This window comes from Hibiscus syriacus, unplaced genomic scaffold, assembly GCF_006381635.1.
Source record: "Hibiscus syriacus cultivar Baekdansim isolate YM2019G1 unplaced genomic scaffold, ASM638163v2 tig00110393_pilon, whole genome shotgun sequence".
Lineage (NCBI taxonomy): Eukaryota > Viridiplantae > Streptophyta > Magnoliopsida > Malvales > Malvaceae > Hibiscus > Hibiscus syriacus.
Window position 1 is genome coordinate 839687 of NW_024062721.1, and position 21111 is coordinate 860797.

The 21111-nt window shown below is 36.3% G+C and overlaps 2 protein-coding genes and 1 pseudogene across 2 annotated transcripts; 2 read left to right on the forward strand and 1 right to left on the reverse strand.

Moving 5' to 3' along the window:
- Positions 1 to 66: 66 nt before the first annotated feature.
- On the reverse strand, positions 67 to 4406 carry LOC120123521 (serine/threonine-protein kinase haspin homolog). The gene is made up of 13 exons (XM_039142390.1): positions 4159 to 4406; positions 3711 to 3801; positions 3005 to 3522; positions 2512 to 2635; positions 2265 to 2374; positions 1887 to 1998; positions 1648 to 1740; positions 1451 to 1512; positions 1239 to 1369; positions 1069 to 1139; positions 924 to 976; positions 406 to 472; positions 67 to 300 (listed from the first exon to the last, which is right to left on the reverse strand). Exons 1-13 carry the CDS (start codon positions 4404 to 4406, stop codon positions 181 to 183), a joined length of 1800 nt encoding a protein of 599 aa, XP_038998321.1. The 3' UTR covers positions 67 to 180.
- Positions 4407 to 6524: 2118 nt separating this feature from the next.
- LOC120123439 (shaggy-related protein kinase alpha-like) lies at positions 6525 to 10612 on the forward strand. Its single transcript, XM_039142335.1, has 13 exons — positions 6525 to 6684; positions 7448 to 7613; positions 7766 to 7858; positions 7972 to 8031; positions 8124 to 8396; positions 8494 to 8568; positions 8743 to 8799; positions 8898 to 9038; positions 9130 to 9180; positions 9559 to 9654; positions 9737 to 9820; positions 10166 to 10268; positions 10350 to 10612. The coding sequence occupies exons 2-13, from the start codon at positions 7506 to 7508 to the stop codon at positions 10430 to 10432; spliced, it is 1224 nt and encodes a 407-aa protein (XP_038998266.1). The 5' UTR covers positions 6525 to 6684; positions 7448 to 7505; the 3' UTR covers positions 10433 to 10612.
- A 971-nt stretch (positions 10613 to 11583) lies between these two features.
- Positions 11584 to 13682, forward strand: LOC120123440 (annotated as a pseudogene).
- The last annotated feature ends 7429 nt before the right edge of the window (positions 13683 to 21111 follow it).

Here is a 21111-nt window from a genome sequence, read left to right on the forward strand (position 1 = left end):
TACATTTCCCTTTGCCAAGTTGCCTGCCTATAATGGCAGGGCAGTCATGTGAGTTGAATGAAAGATTCAATGCCTCATTAACTAATACCCCAAGCCCCAGAACCAGGCTGCATCCATTTCCCATTACAAAGCAGTACCAAACACAATATTTCGAATCATTCATTCAAGCCTTCAAAAGTTTTAATTATTCACAAGCAAGTCCTCGAAGAAGGGATCGAAAATAGCTTCCTTAGCTGAATCATATTTGTCCAGACGCTTTTTCAGAGACCGCATGTCTCTCTCATTCTTTGAAGAACGTAACTGCCTCGCCATTTTTTGTCAAATAAACACAACCCATTATGCCAAGTAAAATGCAATGATCGGCAACATTTTTCATCGAGTTATTATAGGATAAAAATAACTTACATATGTTTTCTTCAGCAGCAGTATGTCCACCAAGTATATTAACCATAACACATTTGTTCTGGGAAAACTGTACAACAACAAAAATCAACAATGAGAAACATGTGGTTCAATGAAAGTGACCAAACCCTTTAAGACAATCAAATGGCCTCCTGGGATATACCCCGGGTCGACAAAAAACCCGATCAAAACAGAAAACTATAAATGCCTCAAATGTGTTCTTGATAGTGTATGCTAGAACAATTATACAACCGAAACTTGATCGTAGAAATTGACTTGCACCAGTTAGGAACAATTATACTACTACAGATTAACAACTATTAATAGCAACTGCAAAAGCAGCAAAACCAAGAAATAGAACAAAGGTTCTACTAAAAGAACACATCTAAGCAAAAATTTCGGTAACAATGTTGGATCCAGTTATAATAAGGTGGGGGTGGGTGGTAAGACAGTTTCAAGGCTTGAATTGATGAAACCGAAAAAGTGGTTTGTTCTCATATGTGAGTAGATTGGAAAAGTACCTTCCTTCCCAGTGATCTTCTGTAACCTCCTTCATTTTTCTATATGTTTCTGACTGCATTTCATAATTAGTTTAGCTAGATTAGATGTGAATGCTTTTTGTATGTAATTATGAACCGAAATTCACAGCTTGTTTCTGTTTCTTACTTGTTTATCTCCTTTTGGACCTTTGAAAAGATAAGGGTCCTGTGACAGATCCAAAAAGAGTATGTTTTCTCCTGTATACCAAAGTCATTAGAAAATTTTTATCACATAAAATTTCTGATGAAGTTCAAATTTTGAAAAGGAATAAAAGAAAGAAGCTGAGAAAACTTCACCGGTGTTTAATCTCGACAACGTAAAATCAATTATTGACACTGATAATCCATATGTCCTGAAGGATATTTGTTTGCCCTCTAGCATAAATTTCATAGTGACAGAATCTTTTCGGCTCAAAAGTATGTTTCCCCTGTAAAGAAAGGAGAGAAAATGATCAGTGATCAGAATCAAGACACCAATTTACCATAAAAGAAATTGACAGCAAGCGGACCAATGCAAGTCACGGTGTTCAAATTCATATGCAGCTTCAGCCACAGCCATGGCTGCCGTAACCTGCAAGACAATTGATAAGTTCACTTTGAGCTGGTAATAACGGATAAAATAATCCACAAACAAGATTTGAACTTTTTAATTAGAAAATCAATTTTCAAGTTTGTTTGAATAATGTGATAAGTCTCTTTGATTTACCTGAACCAATAAACTTCGTGCTTCATCAAAATTCTCAAGTACAAAGCTTTCAAGATCTTTGCCACCATGTTGTAGGACAAATACGAGATAGCGCTGAAGGCAAGTTCATCAGGGTCAGCAAAAGAGTATTGGTAAACAAAAAGTATTTGTACTTCGGGAGTTTTCTATACGTGCAGTATTCATAAAGTATTTATTTATAACTTTCTTGCTTACACATATTCAACAGGAAGAAGATGTACCTGTTTCTCTGGGAATTCTTTGGGGTGATCATTTTCTGAGCCATTCTTTTCATCCCATTTTTCCCAAGTTCTAACCAATGCCGCATCATACAAACCTTGGCAGACCTTTAAACTATCAAAGAAAGAGATCAATAAGAGATAATCTGAATAATAAGTCATCAAATAGGAAGCACAAATTTCTGTCCATGCTACAGAAAACGTGATTAGAAAATTGGAAGTGCACAACCAATCATACATTATTAGGCACATATTTCATGAACTGTGACCCTAAAAAGCCAAGTAAGAATGAAAACTGTTTCTAATTGAAATGTTTGCTTATGGTTATCAGAAGGTAAGTTACAAAGAATGATATAGAAAATAGTGATGTGGAATACATACTCAATTGTTTCTATAAAGGTCGTGCAAGCATTAAAATCATTCTTCTCAAATTCTCGTAAACTATTAAGAGCTTTTGAAAGCACAGCCTCCTCAAGCAATTCTTCCGATTTCTGAAGCATAGAAAAGAATAATGGTTAGTGATGAGGCAAGCAAATCATGAATTCATCCAAAAACAAAGTCTTCATGCAAAAGAATAATTTAACCAGCAAACTACTTACAGAAAAGTTAATTTCATTAGAATCAATACCTTTTGCACTTCTCCATTTACTGGGAAATCCCCATCAAACGGAACTATTTTGCAAACAGTATTGCCTGCTCTGAAGGCTTCTCCATAAGTACCTTCACCAACTTTAGCAATATTTTCTGGGGCACTGAATCAAGAAGATTTCACCATAATCAGCCCAAGCAGTACGCACTATCAACTATTTAGTGCAGAGAGGAATAGAATAATAATGCAATGAGCTAAACACCATTGGAACTAACAGGATCACAAAGATCGGTGAAACTCTTGAACATAGAATAGAAATATGCATTTCTAATTTCTGAAAATGGGACGGCATATTTTATGACAACACAACAGTCAATACTCAATGGCAGACAGCACTGTGGTAAAGTCAGATGTACACAAGCTATCATTGCAATGAGGCTCACCCTCCACTTGCACGAAAAATCACATAAATAAATTATGTGCAGTTTTCTTCAAGGGGAAAATGAAAACAATTAATTCAAGAGAGACTAACCAATACTTAGAGAAAATATCAAGAAATTGTAACGGTGTTGACTGTTCACAGATTCCCAGCAAAGCGGTAAATGGATCAATACGATCAAAATGTGATGTTGTTGTAGATGCCAAGGAAAGCTTCCTAATGGAAGCATTTATATCTTCACAACCTTGGTCACCATAACTTGCACTTATATCTTCACAAACTTGAACAAGTGATTTTGGACCGCACTTTTCAAGAGTTTTCACAATTGAAGAATCCAGATCATCGGTATATATGTGATCCATTGAAGCAGGAGTTTCCAATATTTTGGACAAAGTGGAAGAAGGCCCACAACTGAAGTTTATCTTCTTTGATAAGAGCCACTTCTCTAATCTGGATGAAATAGGTGGTATAGGATCAGGGACAGTTTGATTACCCGTTGCCCATGTCCCAAAGTGTTTTGATGAAGGGCTCTCCTCCAATAACTCAAAGGAATCAACATCTCGGAAATATTCTCTCTCCTTCTCGAAGTTCGGATGTTCTGCAATCTTTCCCTGTAAACAAAGAAGACAAAAAAAAATTGAAATTGCAATGACAAAGTAATCCCAATGCACCTTTCTGAGGACACTATATTGGTTTTGGACATTAGTAGTTGTGCAGCAACAGGTGAAATGAAGGAAACAAAGTTCAGACTTGAGATTGTATGTGATGATATAGGCAATACAAGGTCTGTGAGTCATACTTTAGGAACAGGTGGTTTTCCCCTTCTCCTGGGCTGCTTTTGTTGTGGTTCATTGGCCACGCAAGGAGCAACAGCAATGCTTGTCCTCCCTCTGAATTAAGCAAAAATATGAGTAACAATAAGACCCACCAGTGCAAAGCAAATGAAACTTTTTTAATTTTAAATAGATTTAACAGTGAAAATAGATGGTTGAGATTATTGATAAGAAAATAGATTGTGATAAATTTATATAAAACTAAAAAAGTTTGACATTATATAATTGGATCCTATCCTTTGAAGATTGTTGAGCAAACACCGAAACCTAAAAAATAGAAACCCGGAACAGTAAATAACCAGCATAAACTGACAAACATTAAATTGTAGTACGGGCAGCCGCACAATCAGGCGTAATCTCTTATCCTAATCCTTGGTTGTATAAAAATGAGGAAATGGAACAGAAAGAAGGAACCTGGTGGAAAGCGAGCGATTCCAACTGACGCGCTTGGCGTCAGCGGCGGCGGCGAAACTGACGCGACTGTGGTTAGAGTGTTGCGGCCTCAGCTGGTGGTCTGAGTCAGTGGGGGTAGGGAGAGACGGTTGACGTCTTCTCTGATAGATGGGTTGGACTGTAGATTGCTGTTGTTGTTCCGGTGCCCCTGTGATTTCTGCCCAAACATCAACGACTCCTCCCGCTCTTGCTCTTGCATTGCGATCCATCGTTAAATCTTCTTAGTTACTGTGATCAGTGAGTGATTTGAATATGCAGGGAGGCGGGAATGGATCGTGGCATTTGTACTATGGGCTTTGCTCCACTACCAGTTCCTGCGCAGCCCGATGACTTGAAAAAGAACAAAGTAATGGCCCATATTTAAATAATCGTTTCACTTTAAAAGTTCCAAAATAATGTTTAAATTTAAACAATTAATTCAAGAGAGACTAACCAACACTTAGAGAGAAGATTATTTTGACATATCTAAGTGATATTTATCCTAAATTTTATTCAATTATAAAAAGAATCATTATTAAATTTGTCACTTTTTCATAATTATTATAATAATTTAATAAATTTAATATAAAAATATATAATAATAGTTGATGAAAATTTTACTCAATAGTTTACAACATTTGTGTAAATGATCAATTTGTCCCCTATCATTTTTATTTTTCTGGAAAAATTTTAGCCTCATATGTTTCATTTTATAATAAAATATCTCTTGAGTGGATGAAAATCTTTAGTTGACTAACGAACAACGCTTCCTATTGATGTGATAGGTGGAGATGGGCATGAGACTTGAACCCAACAGGTTATGACCCGATCGGGTCAGGTTTTTTATAAAAAAAATTCGTGTTTGGGTCAGGTCGGATTAAAGTTTAGGGTGAAAAATACTTGACCCGATCCGAATAGAAAAAATATAATTTTACCTTATATATTTATAAATAATTACAATAATACCTATCTATATATTATTTTTTCAATTAAATCACTATTTTTATTGAATAAAAATACTTTTTTTAATTATTTCAGGTCGGGTTCAGATTTTATCCCAAAAATTCGGATCAAGTTCGGGTCGGTGGAGGGTATATGTTTTTCGGGTTGGGTTGGGTGAAAGATATAAAATTTTCAGATCGGGTCGGGTTGGCTAAAACCCGACTCATGCCCATCCCTAGACCGACAGGTCCATGTATAATGTCAACTATTTTTAAATTATTTTTAAATATATATATTTTTTATAAATTTATATGTAATTAATTATAATTATAATTTATTTTAAAAATATTTTTTTTGCTAAAGTAGCATCACACATAAAATTTTCACGTCGGTGTGAAACATTGTCAATTAATCAATTAACAATTTTCATTTAATAGTGGACATTTTAGTTCAAAATATAAAATTGAAGGCTAAAATTAATCTAAACATGATAGATAAAATAATTATTTTTTTAAATATTAGAGAATAATTTTTTTATTATGTCATATATTTTTCCCGGAAATGATCCTATAGGTTTTTATTTGCCATTATTACAACATTACGAGGCTGTTCCTCTGCTTATTTAGTTTAATATTATTTTAAAAGAATTATAGTAAAAAATGATTTAAAAAAGTTAACATAAAGTACGAGTGTTTAATATTATTGTTAAGATCAAGAGTAGAGCTAGAAAATTTATTTTGAGGTGTCAAATTTAAAAATTTTACGAATAATTTCTTTATAAGTGAATGGAAATAAATAATAGATATCAATTTATATTTAAGAGAATATTTTTTAAAAAGTATATTTATTCTATTTACTTTTAAATATTTTTATATTAAATTTATATATAAATAAGTTTTCCAAAATTTTTGGAGTGTCATTTGATGCCCCTCATTAAAGCCTGCCTGACTTCACCAACAGTTAAGATATGATAAATGAGTATTTTAGATATTTTATTGTAAATTTGATATGATTAGTTTTTATATCATAATTATATGAAATAATTATTTAAAAAAAGTAATCATTTGATAATAAATATTTATATATTTCTATAAATATTATGTTAAAATATAAAACTTCAAAATATAATAATAATTTTTAACAATTAAGATTATTTGATTCGAGTAAAAATATTTGTTAAGTTTTAGATGTTTTATATCTGTTTTGATATTGATTTGTTTGTTTGTTTAGATTTTTTTTTTAAAAAAAATTGTTTCATTAGATTAGATAAATATCAACCGCAGGAGACACCGCACAAAAGCCTCCTTATTAACCGTCAAAATCAACTAAAAATTATTAAAAATAAAAATAATTTCACCTATAAAATTAAAACAACTAAAAAAACCAGACCAAAAGGTCAAATACTCGAAGACAATCATCGTCGTCGTCACCACATCATGTAAAAATAAACACTAATAATTTCCCGTACTTGACTTTCCTTTTTCTCTCCCTCATTAAACGCATTCGCCCTCGCGTCGGCTCCCGCCGCCCACTTTTTCTTCTCAATTACTCTGTTTCTAAGTATCGGTACATCATCCTCTTATTTTCCCTTTCCATTTCAATTTTTCTTTCTCTTTTTCTAATGCACTTTCTGCATTCCCCCCCTTAAACTCGTTTGTGTCGGATACCATCTTTTTGGTTATCATCATCTGTCTTCGATCTATAGTTCCCCTTTTTTTTTTAATTATGTATATGAAGCATTAGATACTTCTCTGTCTGGATTTTACAGTCTAAATATTTTTTTGGTAACTTTTTTAGAACAAATTTTACTTTTGATTATTGTTGAGGAGATGATTGAAAGATGGGTCTTAAATAATCTATCTTTTTTTCCTGCATTTTTAGGGCTTAAGTAAGTAGTTAAGTGGAAATAGTTTTCTTTGTTGCTGGTATAAATTTGCTTGGTAAGTCCTTGATGATGAAATGTATTCATACCTAGAAATCATTTTATGTTTTTTTTTCTGGGGTCTTTTAGTTTGTTAAGCTGGGTTAGCTTCTTTTTACTTAATGAAATGTTTTTGCTTTGATTGACTGAAATCTTTTGTAAGGTTCTTTTGCTTTTGTTTTTCAAAATAAAGAGTGTCTGTTGATATTTTTATATTTTGGTTTTGACTGGCTGAGAATTGTTCTGCCAAGCTTGAACTGCTATATTTGTTTAAAGGGTTTAATTTCCCTTGATTGTTGATAATGTAAGGTTGTTTGCAGTTAATATAGGTTGTAGAAAACTATGGAAATTGTTACCAATAATCTCTCAGCGAGTTTATTAACATTTTTTTCCCTTCTTGTGTTGTAGATGATTGGCTGGCTTTTGAGGAGGAAGAAATAGGATTAGGACAATCTTTGTGCTGCAGATGGCGTCCGTGGGCATGGCGCCTGCATCTGGTTTAAGACAATCTAGTGCTGCTGGTGTTGACAAGTTACCCGAGGAGATGCACGACATGAAAATTAGAGAAGACAAAGTGAGCATTCATTTGTTCGACTGTTTTTAACCATTACGGTTCCCTGCATTTTGCATTTCTTTCCCTCTTTGATTACTTTAACACCAACACATTTGCAAATTATTTCATTAAACAAAAGCAGCTGTAACTCATTGATCCTCTTAAAATTGTAGGAAATTGAAGCAACACTTGTGGATGGTAATGGAACAGAGACGGGACATATAATTGTGACAACTATAGGAGGTAGAAATGGTCAGCCGAAACAGGTACAATTTTTTCTCCCTTGTGTGAGATGTCATTGTTATGAGTGAGCCAGTACAAGTTTTTAGTCTTTTACCCCATTTTCTTCTAGTAAAACACTATCTGTTCAAAATTCCAGACTATAAGTTACATGGCTGAGCGTGTGGTTGGACATGGATCATTCGGAATTGTTTTCCAGGTAAAAGCCCTCTTGTTCATTTGTTTCTGTATGGTGGAAAAGAATTCTAATTTTCATTTGTATATTATCAACATATGTTCTTTTAAATTTAGGCAAAGTGCTTAGAGACTGGTGAAAGTGTTGCTATAAAGAAGGTTCTTCAAGATAAGAGATACAAGAATCGTGAGTTGCAAACAATGCATCTTCTTGACCACCCAAATGTTGTAGCTTTGAAGCATTGTTTTGTTTCAACGACTGAAAAGGGTGAACTTTATCTAAATTTGGTACTCGAGTATGTACCTGAAACTGTTCATCGTGTGATCAAGCACTATAACAAGTTGAACCAAAGGATGCCATTGATATACGTGAAACTTTACACATACCAGGTAAAGTGTTTGGTTTTCCAAAATTTGGTTCCTCTTCTGTTTTCTAAATTGAAGCTTGGTTGAGATGCTGAGATGCTAATAAGGTTGATGCTTGCAGATATTTAGGGGACTGTCTTACATCCATCGCTGCATTGGTGTGTGTCACCGGGACATTAAACCTCAAAACATTTTGGTATGTTCACATATTTGTTTCTTCTGGGATATGACATCTCGTTGTTGGTCGAGTATAGTAGTACTGTTTCTTTATCTGCACCATGAATGAAACATGTCAAGTCTCTTTGTTATGTCTCATGACTGCCAATTCAGTGATCCTATGGTTGTGCTTTTGTGTCCTTTCTTCCTGCAGGTAAATCCACACACTCATCTGGTTAAACTATGTGATTTTGGAAGTGCAAAAGTCTTGGTAGGTTGGAATTTCTATTAACTTTTTCTTCTTTGTTTAAGTATCAATCATTGATTTTTGTTTAGGTCTTACACTTTTATACTTACTTTTCTTGGCAGGTGAAAGGGGAGCCGAACATATCCTACATTTGCTCAAGGTATTATAGAGCACCTGAGCTAATTTTTGGGGCAACTGAGTACACTACAGCTATTGACATCTGGTCTGCTGGCTGTGTCCTTGCCGAGCTTTTACTTGGGCAGGTAGGAAGCTTGATCAAATGAGGTTCATTATTGTAGTTGTTGCATTGAATTGTCCTTGGTGTGTTGTACTAAAGACCTTTTCACTTGTCAGCCTCTGTTTCCCGGTGAGAGTGGAGTAGACCAGCTTGTGGAGATTATTAAGGTATTTTGATTCTGACTAAATTATTAGTTAGTGATGCACACATATGTATACATAGAAATGTATGCACATAAGCATATATCTATACCATTTCAAGTGTCTTTTCCTTGTTGATTACGTTGATGGGATGAAATTTTTTTTTCTGCATGAAAATTTACATATGTATCATTGTTCCTACTAGTTCTTTCTTAACAATAACATCATTAAGTCCATGTGCTCCTTGTGAATGTGTCGTTTGTAGGTGTACTTGTGCTCTAAGAATTTTGGTTGTAGTTCTCTGTCATATATCATTATGGTATTATAATAGCATGCTCTCATCTCACCGAATGTCAAATTGACTATTTCTCTTTAACAGTTATGGATAATCACTGTTTTCTATAGGTACTGGGAACTCCAACACGAGAGGAGATTAAGTGCATGAACCCTAACTATACAGAGTTCAAATTCCCTCAGATTAAGGCTCACCCATGGCACAAGGTATTAACAATCAGAAAAAAAAGGTTGTGCCAATAATCTTTGTTTACGTGACCTTATGTTTTCTTTTTGTTGTTGGTTCTAGATATTCCATAGGCGTATGCCTCCTGAAGCTGTTGATTTGGTGTCAAGATTTTTGCAATACTCTCCTAATCTCCGTTGCAATGCTGTGAGTTTATAAAATCTTTATATTAAAATATTTTCCTTCAGGCTGCCCTGTGCATTACTTTGGAGTAAGCTCGAATCCTTCCCGATTAAAAGTGGGAATTGAAAAATCGCAGTAGAAAATGAAGCTTATGGGCTAGATTATCTTTTTTTAAATTTCAGTAATTATATGGTTTGGTATTAGTCATGGAAACATAAAAGAGAAAGGTTAATGTGTTTCTCTGTTGTTTTGTTTCGGGGTGGGGAGATGATAGAATAGAAGAGCTAAAACATTGTGGTCTGTGACATATGTAAAAGTCATTGATTTGTTTTAAAGCATCTCATGTCGTAAAATGGTATCGTGTTGCAGTTAGATGCGTTGATCCATCCTTTCTCTGACGAGCTGCGTGATCCAAATGTTCGCTTGCCTAATGGCCGTGTCCTTCCGCCATTATTCAACTTTAAACCTCATGGTAAGAACATTTTTGTTTATAGCAAGGGTTATTGAATGTTGTTGAGATGTAGGAATGCTGATTGCTTGTGTTGTCCGCCAGAACTGAAGGGTGTTCCAGTAGAGACTCTGGTGAAATTGATTCCGGAGCATGCAAGAAAGCAATGTCCAAGTCTTGGTTTGTAATTTAATGCAAAATGTAACAGAGCAGTTGAGAAAGTGTATTGTCATCTTATGTACGCAATTTACTTTTTATATATGTGTGTTATATGTAAAAGCAGATATTTACAGAATACTAATAATGTAAAAGCTGATGGTTTGGGGATTAAGATTTAGAGATTTAAATTTTTATAAGTTTTTTTCTCATATTTTTTGTATAACTTAGATTACTTTTTGTTTGCATTTAGAGAATACTAATTATGTAAAAGCTGACAGTTTTATGATTTAATCTTTAATTTCATTATTCATTCAATTTTTCCTTCATTTTAATTATATTTTTTTATTAAATTTAAACCACATGTTCTTAAATCATCATAGAATGCATATGTACTTGCAATTCTTCTTTTTGATAACAATTTTTTTATTTTTTAATTTAGTCTCTTAATTTTTCATAATTTTATTATTTATTCGATTCATGTTTTATTTTAAGTCTGTTTTTCTACCAAATATATATTTTACTTGGTCTCTTACTTTTACATTTTACTCAATTGTCTTTTGATTACAATTGTTTACAAATTCTTTATTCTCATCAATTCATTGACTTTTTTATGTTATCATCAATATTTTACTCTCTCTCAAAATATTTTCTTAAAATTATAATATTATGAACATATTTTATAAATTTAGATTGTATTTGATATATTAAATAACCTTATTACGTGAAAAGAATATAAAATATATATAAATTAGAATAATTGATTCAAAAAAAATTCAAGATAAGTTCGAGTTATAAAATACGACTCGTTAACTTGAAATTTTTTGATTGGACACTACTCAACTCATTCGAACGCTCATCCCTAGTAGCCCGAATGATATTACTTGTTTTGTGATTTAACGATGGAATGATTAAAACATAAATAATTTAAAAGTTTAATGGTTAAATTGAAACAATACAAAGTAAAAAAGTTGAAATTTGCAATTTATCCTTATGAAACATATATGAAGATGCTAGATTGAAATAACAAAGTAAGAAGAACAAGGGGAAGGCAAAGGCTTCTTTCTTCTTCTACAAAGGCTTCTTTGTAGCAGCGTCAGCAACCATTGGATGACTGAGGAACATCCTATTATAATAGATTAAATAATAGCAGTAAATTGAACGAGTGATAGGAGAGAGATTAATGCCGATAGGGAAGTACTACTGCGACTACTGCGATAAGCAATCCTAAGACACCCCAGGTGCTCGAAAACGGCATCTGCAGGGCGTCCAACACCTCCGTGCCAAAGCCCAATGGTTCCACTCCCTCAACGCCCCCGGTACCTACTCCTTTCATTCAGACTGTTGGGGAAAACGAGTTATTTCCCACACGAACGTAGTTTTAAAATTGACCTAAAATGTCAAGATTAAAACCACCAAAAGTTTCACAACGGATAAACATGTCAAACTATTGAATATTGAAACACAATGAAAAGAACCGAATAAAAACAATAAAGGAGAGAACACACCAAATTTACGAGATTCGACGAGAATATCGTCTACTCCTCGGACACCACACTGGATGATAACTTCACCATATCGTCAATATTACAACAAATGAAATTCTTTAGAATTCCCAAAGTGGGAGAATGAAGAATACAAGAGGAAGAAAAAACTTGTTTTTTGGATGATTTCTAATGGAAATACTTAAGCTTATTTATAGTTGAGTTTTAAGAACAATATGTTCAAAGTTTGGCCACCTACCAAAGAATTTTTCAATGTGTACAAGTTAGCCACCAAATATAAAATTCACATGTTCAAAGTTTGACCACCAACCAATATGAAATTTCCAATAAGTTGGCCACCAACCAAGATAAAATTTTCAACTTGTCAACTTAATTTCTAGACAAATCTAACAAATCTCAAACTTGGCTTGAAATTACCAAGCCTGCTCAACTTCTTCAACTTCCCAAATTTGTAGTGCCTCTAATTGCGCTCACAAGCGCCACACACCCGAAGGTGTTCATACTTTCAGTATGTTAATCAAGTTCAAACAATGATTGAATTTGATTACTGTTACCACCGAGAAATTTGCATTTGACATCACCCTCCTCACCGGTCCAGATGAAGAGCTTGATGTCTCAACTGATCTGTATTTTGACATTTTAATTCTAACGAACAATATTCAATATCACGAACTGTATCTTTTCAGCAACGGAACCACCAGGATAACCTCAACCGAAGCTCTGACGCCAATTGTTGGGGAAAACGGGTTATTTCCCACACGAACGTAGTTTTAAAATTGACCTAAAATGTCAAGATTAAAACCACCAAATGTTGCACAGCGAATAAACCTGTCAAACTATTGAATATTGAAACACAATGAAAAGAACCGAATAAAAACAATAAAGGAGAGAACATACCAAATTTACGAGGTTCGACGAGAATATCGTCTACTCCTCGGGCACCACACCGGATGATAACTTCACTATATCGCCAATATTACAACAAATGGAATTCTTTAGAATTCCCAAAGTAGGAGAATGAATAATACAAGAGGAAGAAAGAACTTATTTTTTGGATGATTTCTAATGGAAATACTTAAGCCTATTTATAGTTGAGTTTTAAGAACAATATGTTCAAAGTTTGACCACCTACCAAAGAATTTTCCAATGTGTACAAGTTAACCACCAAATATAAAATTCACATGTTCAAAGTTTGGTCACCAACCAAGATGAAATTTACAATAAATTAATCACCAACCAAGATGAAATTTTCAACTTGTCAAATTAATTTCTAGACTAATCTAACACAGACTCTCTTTCTTTTTTCTTTCCTTGCTTTCTATTCATTCAAGCATTCACTTTGTGATTTCAGATCTCTATCAAAGTTCATCGCAACCCTTTTCGAAAGGCGTCTGCAATCGCTTCCTCAATACGGTAATTAACCATCCCTCTCTTATCTCGGAATTCGATTTTTTTTGTTACTTAAATCGTATAGTAATATCTAACTGCACTTGTTTCTAGGGATTTTGCCAGTACGGAGATAACTGCAAATATTTCCATCCCAACAACGATTCCTGGAGCCCTATTCCTCAACCTGCACCAGGTCTTTTCATTATCAATCCATATTTATTTATGCTATGCAATTAAGGATATGTTGTAATGTGGTTGCAATTTTATAGGTGGTGTAGAGGGAACTGGTAATGGTATGACAATGTCGTGGGGCAATCTGCCGCCGTCCTTGCAGCCTCCTCCGGAGCCTGGTTATGCATCGCTTCCCTTTGTGGATTGGGGTTAAAACTACAGTTGTCGGGTATGGATTAAAGATTTTATGTTAGAAAAGATAAAATTTTAGTAGAATGAAAATAGATTATCAATAAAAAAATTAAATAAGAATTTAAAATTTGTAGGTACGACCGCTCTATTAACCTCCCTTGATCCATCCCTTTGATTGTTCATGTGTTCAACTCCCTCTGTCCATCCCTGTGAACGTTCCTGTGTTTTTTAAACTCCAATTTTCCTGTGAACGGTCCTGTGTTTTTTAGACTCCAATTTTCTCATTTGCTGTTATGTCTTTATTTTATGCTAATGTTAATACATGTTAAATAAAACAATCACTCAGTTTCTGTTTCATTTTCTCTCTTCTTTTGAATCTCATTGCCCTTCTTTCTTGTGATATCATTAGATTCATCTTGTAACAACCCGAATATTTACAAAATAGTATTTAATTGAAATTGGAGGTTAATTGTGAAAATTGGCGAAAATTTGGGGACTAAATTGAAAGATTTTAAAACTTGGAGCTTGTTTTAGAGTTAAAGAAAATTCAATGACTAAGCCCTGAATTTACCCAAAAAAATTAGATAAGTTTGGGGTTATATGATATATACGTGTGGTTTCTATTTCAAAAATAAAAAACCACACTCCCAAATTCCCTTTCCCCTACGCCAGTTTCTGACTTAGATCCTGACGCCGTCCGAATTCCGATCGTCGTTTTGAAATCACCATCGTGTTCGTTATCGAGTCAGGAACAAATCCTTCAATTTAATTGAAGCGAAACGCTGCCAAACGTCGGGAATTTACAGTCAAAGTCTCGACGTTTTTGTTAGCTCTATCGTCGGGAAAATCTTAAATTCACCGCCGATCGTTGCTCCGTTTACGACACCTCCTGCACCATCGTGTTCCTTGTGTCGTTGCGAGTCCGCCGGTGTCAACCTTGTTCGCCGTCGACGGCGACGCGTGAGGAGGTGGAGCAGTCAAAGATTCGGCCGAGTTGAAATTTGAGCTCTCCGCCGTTCAAAAATTTGAACTGATCATTGTAAGTATCTCGAAATCGCTCAAAATAATTTTTGAAAATTTTTCCGTAATTTTTAGACCCCTGGAGGAGGCCTCACGCACCGCCGCAGGGAGAGTGAGCAGCTGAAAAACCGGTTTGACCCGACCCAACCCGACCGTTGACCCGACCCGACCGTTGACCGTTGACCGTTGACCATTGACTTTATTTGACCAGAACCTTAAATGGCTTTGACCGACCCTTAAACGACCGTAAATCTTTTTTGGTATACATATTCTTATAGTTTTCGATGTGCCGAATCTGTTTCCGCTATCTATTTTGCCAAATTCGAACCCGAAGACCTCCAAATCGACGGTCAAAGTGGTTGACTTTGACTTTGACCAAGAATTTAAATTTTTGAAAAGTCATACTTTATGTTTTTCGACGTCTTGATTCCGATTCCGCAATCCGTTTGGCCAAATTCAAACCCGAAAATCCTCCAAATTGATAATCAAACCCTAAAAATGCTTATATACTTAAGAATTTTAGCTTTGAACAATTAAGTAAGATTTGGGGCTGATAAATTATTATTGTTTGAAGGTACAAGAGATTCTCCGGATCGTTCGACAGCTCGACCCAGCTCTTCTAGATCAGTTAAACCACGTGTGTCAGTATTCACCCGTAAGACCCGTAAATTTTATGATTTTAGAGATTTATTTATGTTACCCATAAGTAATATAGTGTTATTATAAAATAGGTTCGAAAACTATAGCAGAGCGTGGTGAAACCAGCAATCAGTAGATCTACAATTTGAACCTATTATCGAGGTGTTTTCCCTAATTATTACTGAACTGTTTTATTAGTTTTAATATGAGGTACACTGAGTTCTTTGGTTACTGTTTTATTGATGCACCAATTTAATGTGATGATTTATGGAATTTGTGTCACGGTGCAATTGAACTTTTAGATTGAATTACAATAGTATAGCTCTGATCAAGCTAATAAACAGAATGGGCCTAATGTGACTCTTGGAGCCCCAAGATATATTAGGTTGGCTTCCCTTGCTGTGTGCTTAGGGTAAGCTATATGGACTTGGATTTACGGGCCTAAGGATACAAGCTCTAAAGCTTATCCTTAGGTTGGCTTTCTTTTTGCTGTGTGCTTAAAGTAAGCTATATGGAAAATAGTTTTGGGAACCACTGATGGTGTACAAGAAAAGGGTTTAAACTATAATTTTCAAAAGTTAAACTCTTTTATGAATTTATGAGATTTACTGGACTATGATTTGTTTAATGTACCTATTGTGATTTTAAGGTAATATTGGGACACACTGAGCCTAGCTCACCTTTCGAAAATGTTTTTTCCCCTTTCAGATACTGTTGGTTAGATATCTCGGTTCGAGCACTTGGAGGATCAACATATCTCTTGAAGTATATATGATTGTAATGTTTTATCTTGCAAGTTGACTTTATTTTGGTGACATGGACCTTATTTTAAAGTATTGTATTTTATGATGATGACACTTTTGCTATTACTGTTTGGTTTATCATGATTTTGATTTTGAAGACATGTTTTAAATTAATTTATTTCTTATTGATATTATATTTACAAGTTTGATTTTGATAGTATAATTTATTTCATGATATTTATAATGTGATTTTACATTGATTGAATAACGGTTTCAGAAAATGTCTTTAAGAATCATGTATGTAATCCACTAGACTTAGTCGAAACGCATAGGTCGGGTTAAGGGGGTTACATTTATTGGTATCAGAGCTTTTGGTTTTTAACCCTCGGACTGTGTATGAGTCCATATTGAAAATACGGTTTTGAAATATTTTACAAAACAAGTTATAAAGGCCATGTCACAAAATTATTAAGATTTTTAAATTGTGTTCGAGACTCCAAGTGCTTATCTAACCTTAAGTTTTATCTTCTGTAGTAAACTTGAGATCCATCAAAATGAGTGCTAGACGTGGTCGTCGAACTAGCCGTGAACGAGGTCGAGTGGCTAGATTTGTAGATCAGATCGATGAGATACGGGTAGATCCCCCACCTCCGATAGGTGATCCTGCTCCTACGACCCCAACGAAACTGCCTCCTGTCACTGGTATTGGCATGACTACACCTATCATAGGAGCGACCGATATTGAGTCAGAGTCTACCGGAGTTGCTTTGGATGATAATTTTGGTAGATAATTTCTGCAGTTGATACAGGGAGCAGTCAGAGCTACTGGTATTGTATCAGAGGTTCCTATTTCGCAGACTTTGATTGCCAATGGAGTTAGAACTTTTGGGGGACAGATTGGTGGAGCTCCTACTGAAGCTGAGGATTGGCTCCAGGATACAGAGAGACGCATGGATCAGTTGGGTTTGGACTCAACTAAGAGATATCAGGGTGCTGTGGCGATGTTAGATGGCAATGCCTACACTTGGTGGGAGTCAGTGACCAGTAGTGTTCCTACTGATCGTTTGACCTGGAATTTCTTTAAGGATCGCTTTCGGAGCCGTTTTCTGGGAGAGCGCTACTTAGCTCAGAGACGTCAGCAGTTTCAAGACCTGGTACAGGGAGACATGACTGTTTCTGAGTATGAGATCGAGTTCTTGAAGTTGCTGAAGTATGAATTCAGTATGGTACCTACTGAGAGAGATCGATGTCGTAAGTTTGCCCTTGGACTCAGATACGAGCTGCGTAGGCAAGTTGTAACCCATCAGGATTAGATATTTGATGTGCTGGTGGGCAGAGCCAAAGATGCTGAATAGGTGGAGGTTTTAGCTTCTGGTAGAGAGCGTGTTGAACAGGAACGATCTAAGAAATTTTCAGGCCCAATGGAGTCATCAGCACAGTCCGGGAAAAGGACTCGTACTTCAGTCCCTCAGAGAAGCAATACACATTTCAGGCATGCAGCTTCCTCACCGTTAGTTGGCAGTCGAGGCGGTTCCTCATCGTATTATCATGGGTTTCTCTGTGATTTTTGTGGTAAACAACACACAGGAGAGTGTCGTAAGAAGATGGGTCTTTGCTATTAGTGTGGATCTAGTAGTCATTTTCGGAGGGATTGTCCTCAGCTAGCTTCGTTTGAGCAGGCCACTACCCAGACTCCTGTGCATTCTCAGACTACAGTACATACCATAATTAGAGATCGTAGTCAAGGAAAGACTCGAGGATCAGCATCCAGTACAGACAGTAGATCCCGTCCTCAGCAAAATAGAGGGCCAATAGTTCCTGAGGCTAGACAACCAGCTTTGGTTTATGCCACTAGACGTCGGGATGACAGAGATGAGCCTGAGGTTATTGCAGGTACATTTACTATATATTCCATTCCATACTTTGCATTACTAGACAATGGCTCCACTCACTCCTATGTATCGAGCTAGGTATCTCGAAACCTTTAGATTCCGATCGAGAATACTGAAAATAATGTTACGGTTACGAGTCCAGTAGGACAGGCGATATTAGTGAATAAAGTATTTCGACGTTGTCCTCTGGAGGTTAAGGGAGAAATGTTTATCGCTGATCTTATGGAGCTTCCTTTAGAGGAGTTTGATCTAATTCTTGGGATGGATTGGTTGACTAAACACAAGGTAAATCTGGATTGCGGTATTGACTCAAGCACCAGTATTGATTCAACCAGAGTTCGGGAAGGATTTTACAGTGTATAGTGATGCGTCACACTCAGGACTCGGTTGTGTTCTAATGCAGGAAAGTAAGGTGGTGGCTTATGCATCCCGTCAGCTGCGACCGGATGAGTGTAATTATCCTACTCACGATTTGGAGTTGCAGTAGTAATTTTTGCCTTGAAGATTTGGAGACACTATCTTTATGGAGAGAAGTGTTACATTTTTTTGGATCATAAGAGCTTAAAGTATCTTCTGACCCAGAAGGAGCTCAATTTGAGACAGCGACGCTGGTTAGAGCTTTTAAAGGATTATGATTGCGTGATTGATTATCACTTTGGTAAATCTAACATTGTAGCAGATGCTTTGAGTCAAAAGGCGGTAACAGAGTTGAGATCTTTAATGGCCAGGATGAATTTATATGACGATGTCACTCTGTTAGCAGAATTGCAAGTTAAGCTGACCTTGGTTGATGAGATCAAAGCTAAGCAGCCCCTTGATAGCTCATTGATTTCCATCTTTGAGCAAGAGACAAGCTCAGATTACGCCCTTGATCAGGATGAAGTTTTATGCTTCAAAGGTCGGTATTGTGTGCCTGATGATGCTAAGTTGAGGCAGACTATCCTTATTGAGGCTCATAGTAGTCCATATGATATGCACCCCGGTGGAGATAAGATGTATCGGAATTTGAGAGAGAGGTATCATTGGGTCGGCATGAAGAAGGACATCTCGAATTTTGTGGCGAGGTGTTTGACTTGTCAGCAAGTTAAGGCAGAACATCAACATCCATCAGGTTTGTTACAACCTATCAAGATTCCTGAATGGAAATGAGAACGTATTACTATGGATTTTGTTACTGGTTTACCTATGACTCTTTCAGAAAAGAACTCAATTTGGGTGATTGTTGACAGACTTACAAAGTCAGCTCACTTCATTCCTGTACGGATAAATTATATGTTGGACAAGTTGGTGAGGTTGTATATTTCAGAGATTGTCAGATTGCATGGTGTTCCGTTATCTATCATTTCAGATCGAGATCCGAGATTTACTTCGAGATTTTGGAAGGCGCTACATACGGCTTTGGGTACGAGATTGGATTATAGTACCTCCTTCCACCCACAAACTGATGGTCAATCTGAGAGAGTAATTCAGATTCTGGAGGATATGTTACGGGGTTGTGTAATTGATTTTCGTGATAGCTGGGAGAACTTTTTGCCTTTGGCTGAATTCGCTTATAATAACAGTTACCAGACCAGCATTCGTATGGCACCCTATGAAGCACTCTATGGGCGTAGGTGTCGCACCCCGATTTGTTGGACTGAGTTGCGTGATAGGAAGACTTTGGGACCTAAGTTAGTGCGGGAGACAGAAGACACAGTCAGATTGATCCGTGACCGTCTGAAAGAGGCATTTGATAGGCAAAATTCTTATGCAGATCAAAGGAGGAAGGATATACAGTTTTACGTTGAAGATCAGGTTTTTCTCAAGGTATCTCCATGGAAGAAAGTATTGAGATTCGGACGTAAGGGTAAACTGAGTCCGCGATTTATTGGGCCGTATCATATTCTGAAGAAAGTTTGACCTATTGCTTATCAGCTTGAGTTGCATTCCCATCTTAGTCGTATTCATGATGTTTTTCATGTGTCTATGTTAAGGCGATACCATCCAGATCCAGATCACATCATTCAAGTTGATGAGGTAGAGCTGAGACCTGATTTGTCATATGAGGAGGAGCCCATCCAGATCTTAGAAAGAGATGAGCGAGTTCTTCGCAATAGGCGTATTCCAATGGTCAAAGTTCAATGGAGTAACCGAGGCAAAAATAGTATTTAATTGAAATTGGAGGTTAATTGTGAAAATTGGCAAAAATTTAGGGACTAAATTGAAAGATTTTAAAACTTAGAGCTTGTTTTAGAGTTAAAGAAAATTCAAGGACTAAGCCCTGAATTTACCCAAAAAAGTTAGGTAAGTTTGGGGTTATATGATATATACGTGTGGTTTCTATTTCAAAAACAGAAAACCACACTCCCAAATTCCCTTGCCCCTACGCCGGTTTCCGACTTAGATCCCGACGCCGTCCGAATTCTGATCGTCGTTTTGAAATCACCATCGTGTTCGTTATCGAGTCAGGAACAAATCCTTCAATTTAATTGAAGCGAAACGCTGCCAAATGTCAGGAATTTACAGTCAAAGTCTCGACGTTTTTGTTAGCTCTATCGCCGGGAAAATCTTAAATTCACCGCCGATCGTTGCTCCGTTTACGACACCTCCTGCACCATCGTGTTCCTTGTGTCGTTGCGAGTCTGCCGGTGTCAACCTTGTTCGCCGTCGACGGTGGCGCGTGAGGAGGTGGAGCAGTCAAAGATTCGGCCGAGTTGAAATTCGAGCTCTCCGCCGTTCAAAAATTTGAACCGATCATTGTAAGTATCTCGAAATCGCTCAAAATAATTTTTGAAAATTTTTCCGTAATTTTTAGACCCCCGGATGAGGCCTCACGCGCCATACGCGCCGCCACAGGGAGAGTGAGCAGCTGGAAAACCGGTTTGACCGGTCTGAACCGGTCTGACCCGACCCGACCGTTGACCCGACCCGACCGTTGACCGTTGATTTTATTTGACCAGAACCTTAAATGGCTTTGACCGACCCTTAAACGACCGTAAATCTTTTCCAGGTATACTTATTCTGATAGTTTTCGACGTGCCGAATCCGTTTCCGCTGTCCGTTTCGTCAAATTCGAACCCTAAAACCTCCAAATCAACAGTCAAAGTGGTTGACTTTGACTTTGACCAAGAATTTAAATTTTCGAAAAGTCATACTTTATGTTTTTCGACGTCATGATTCC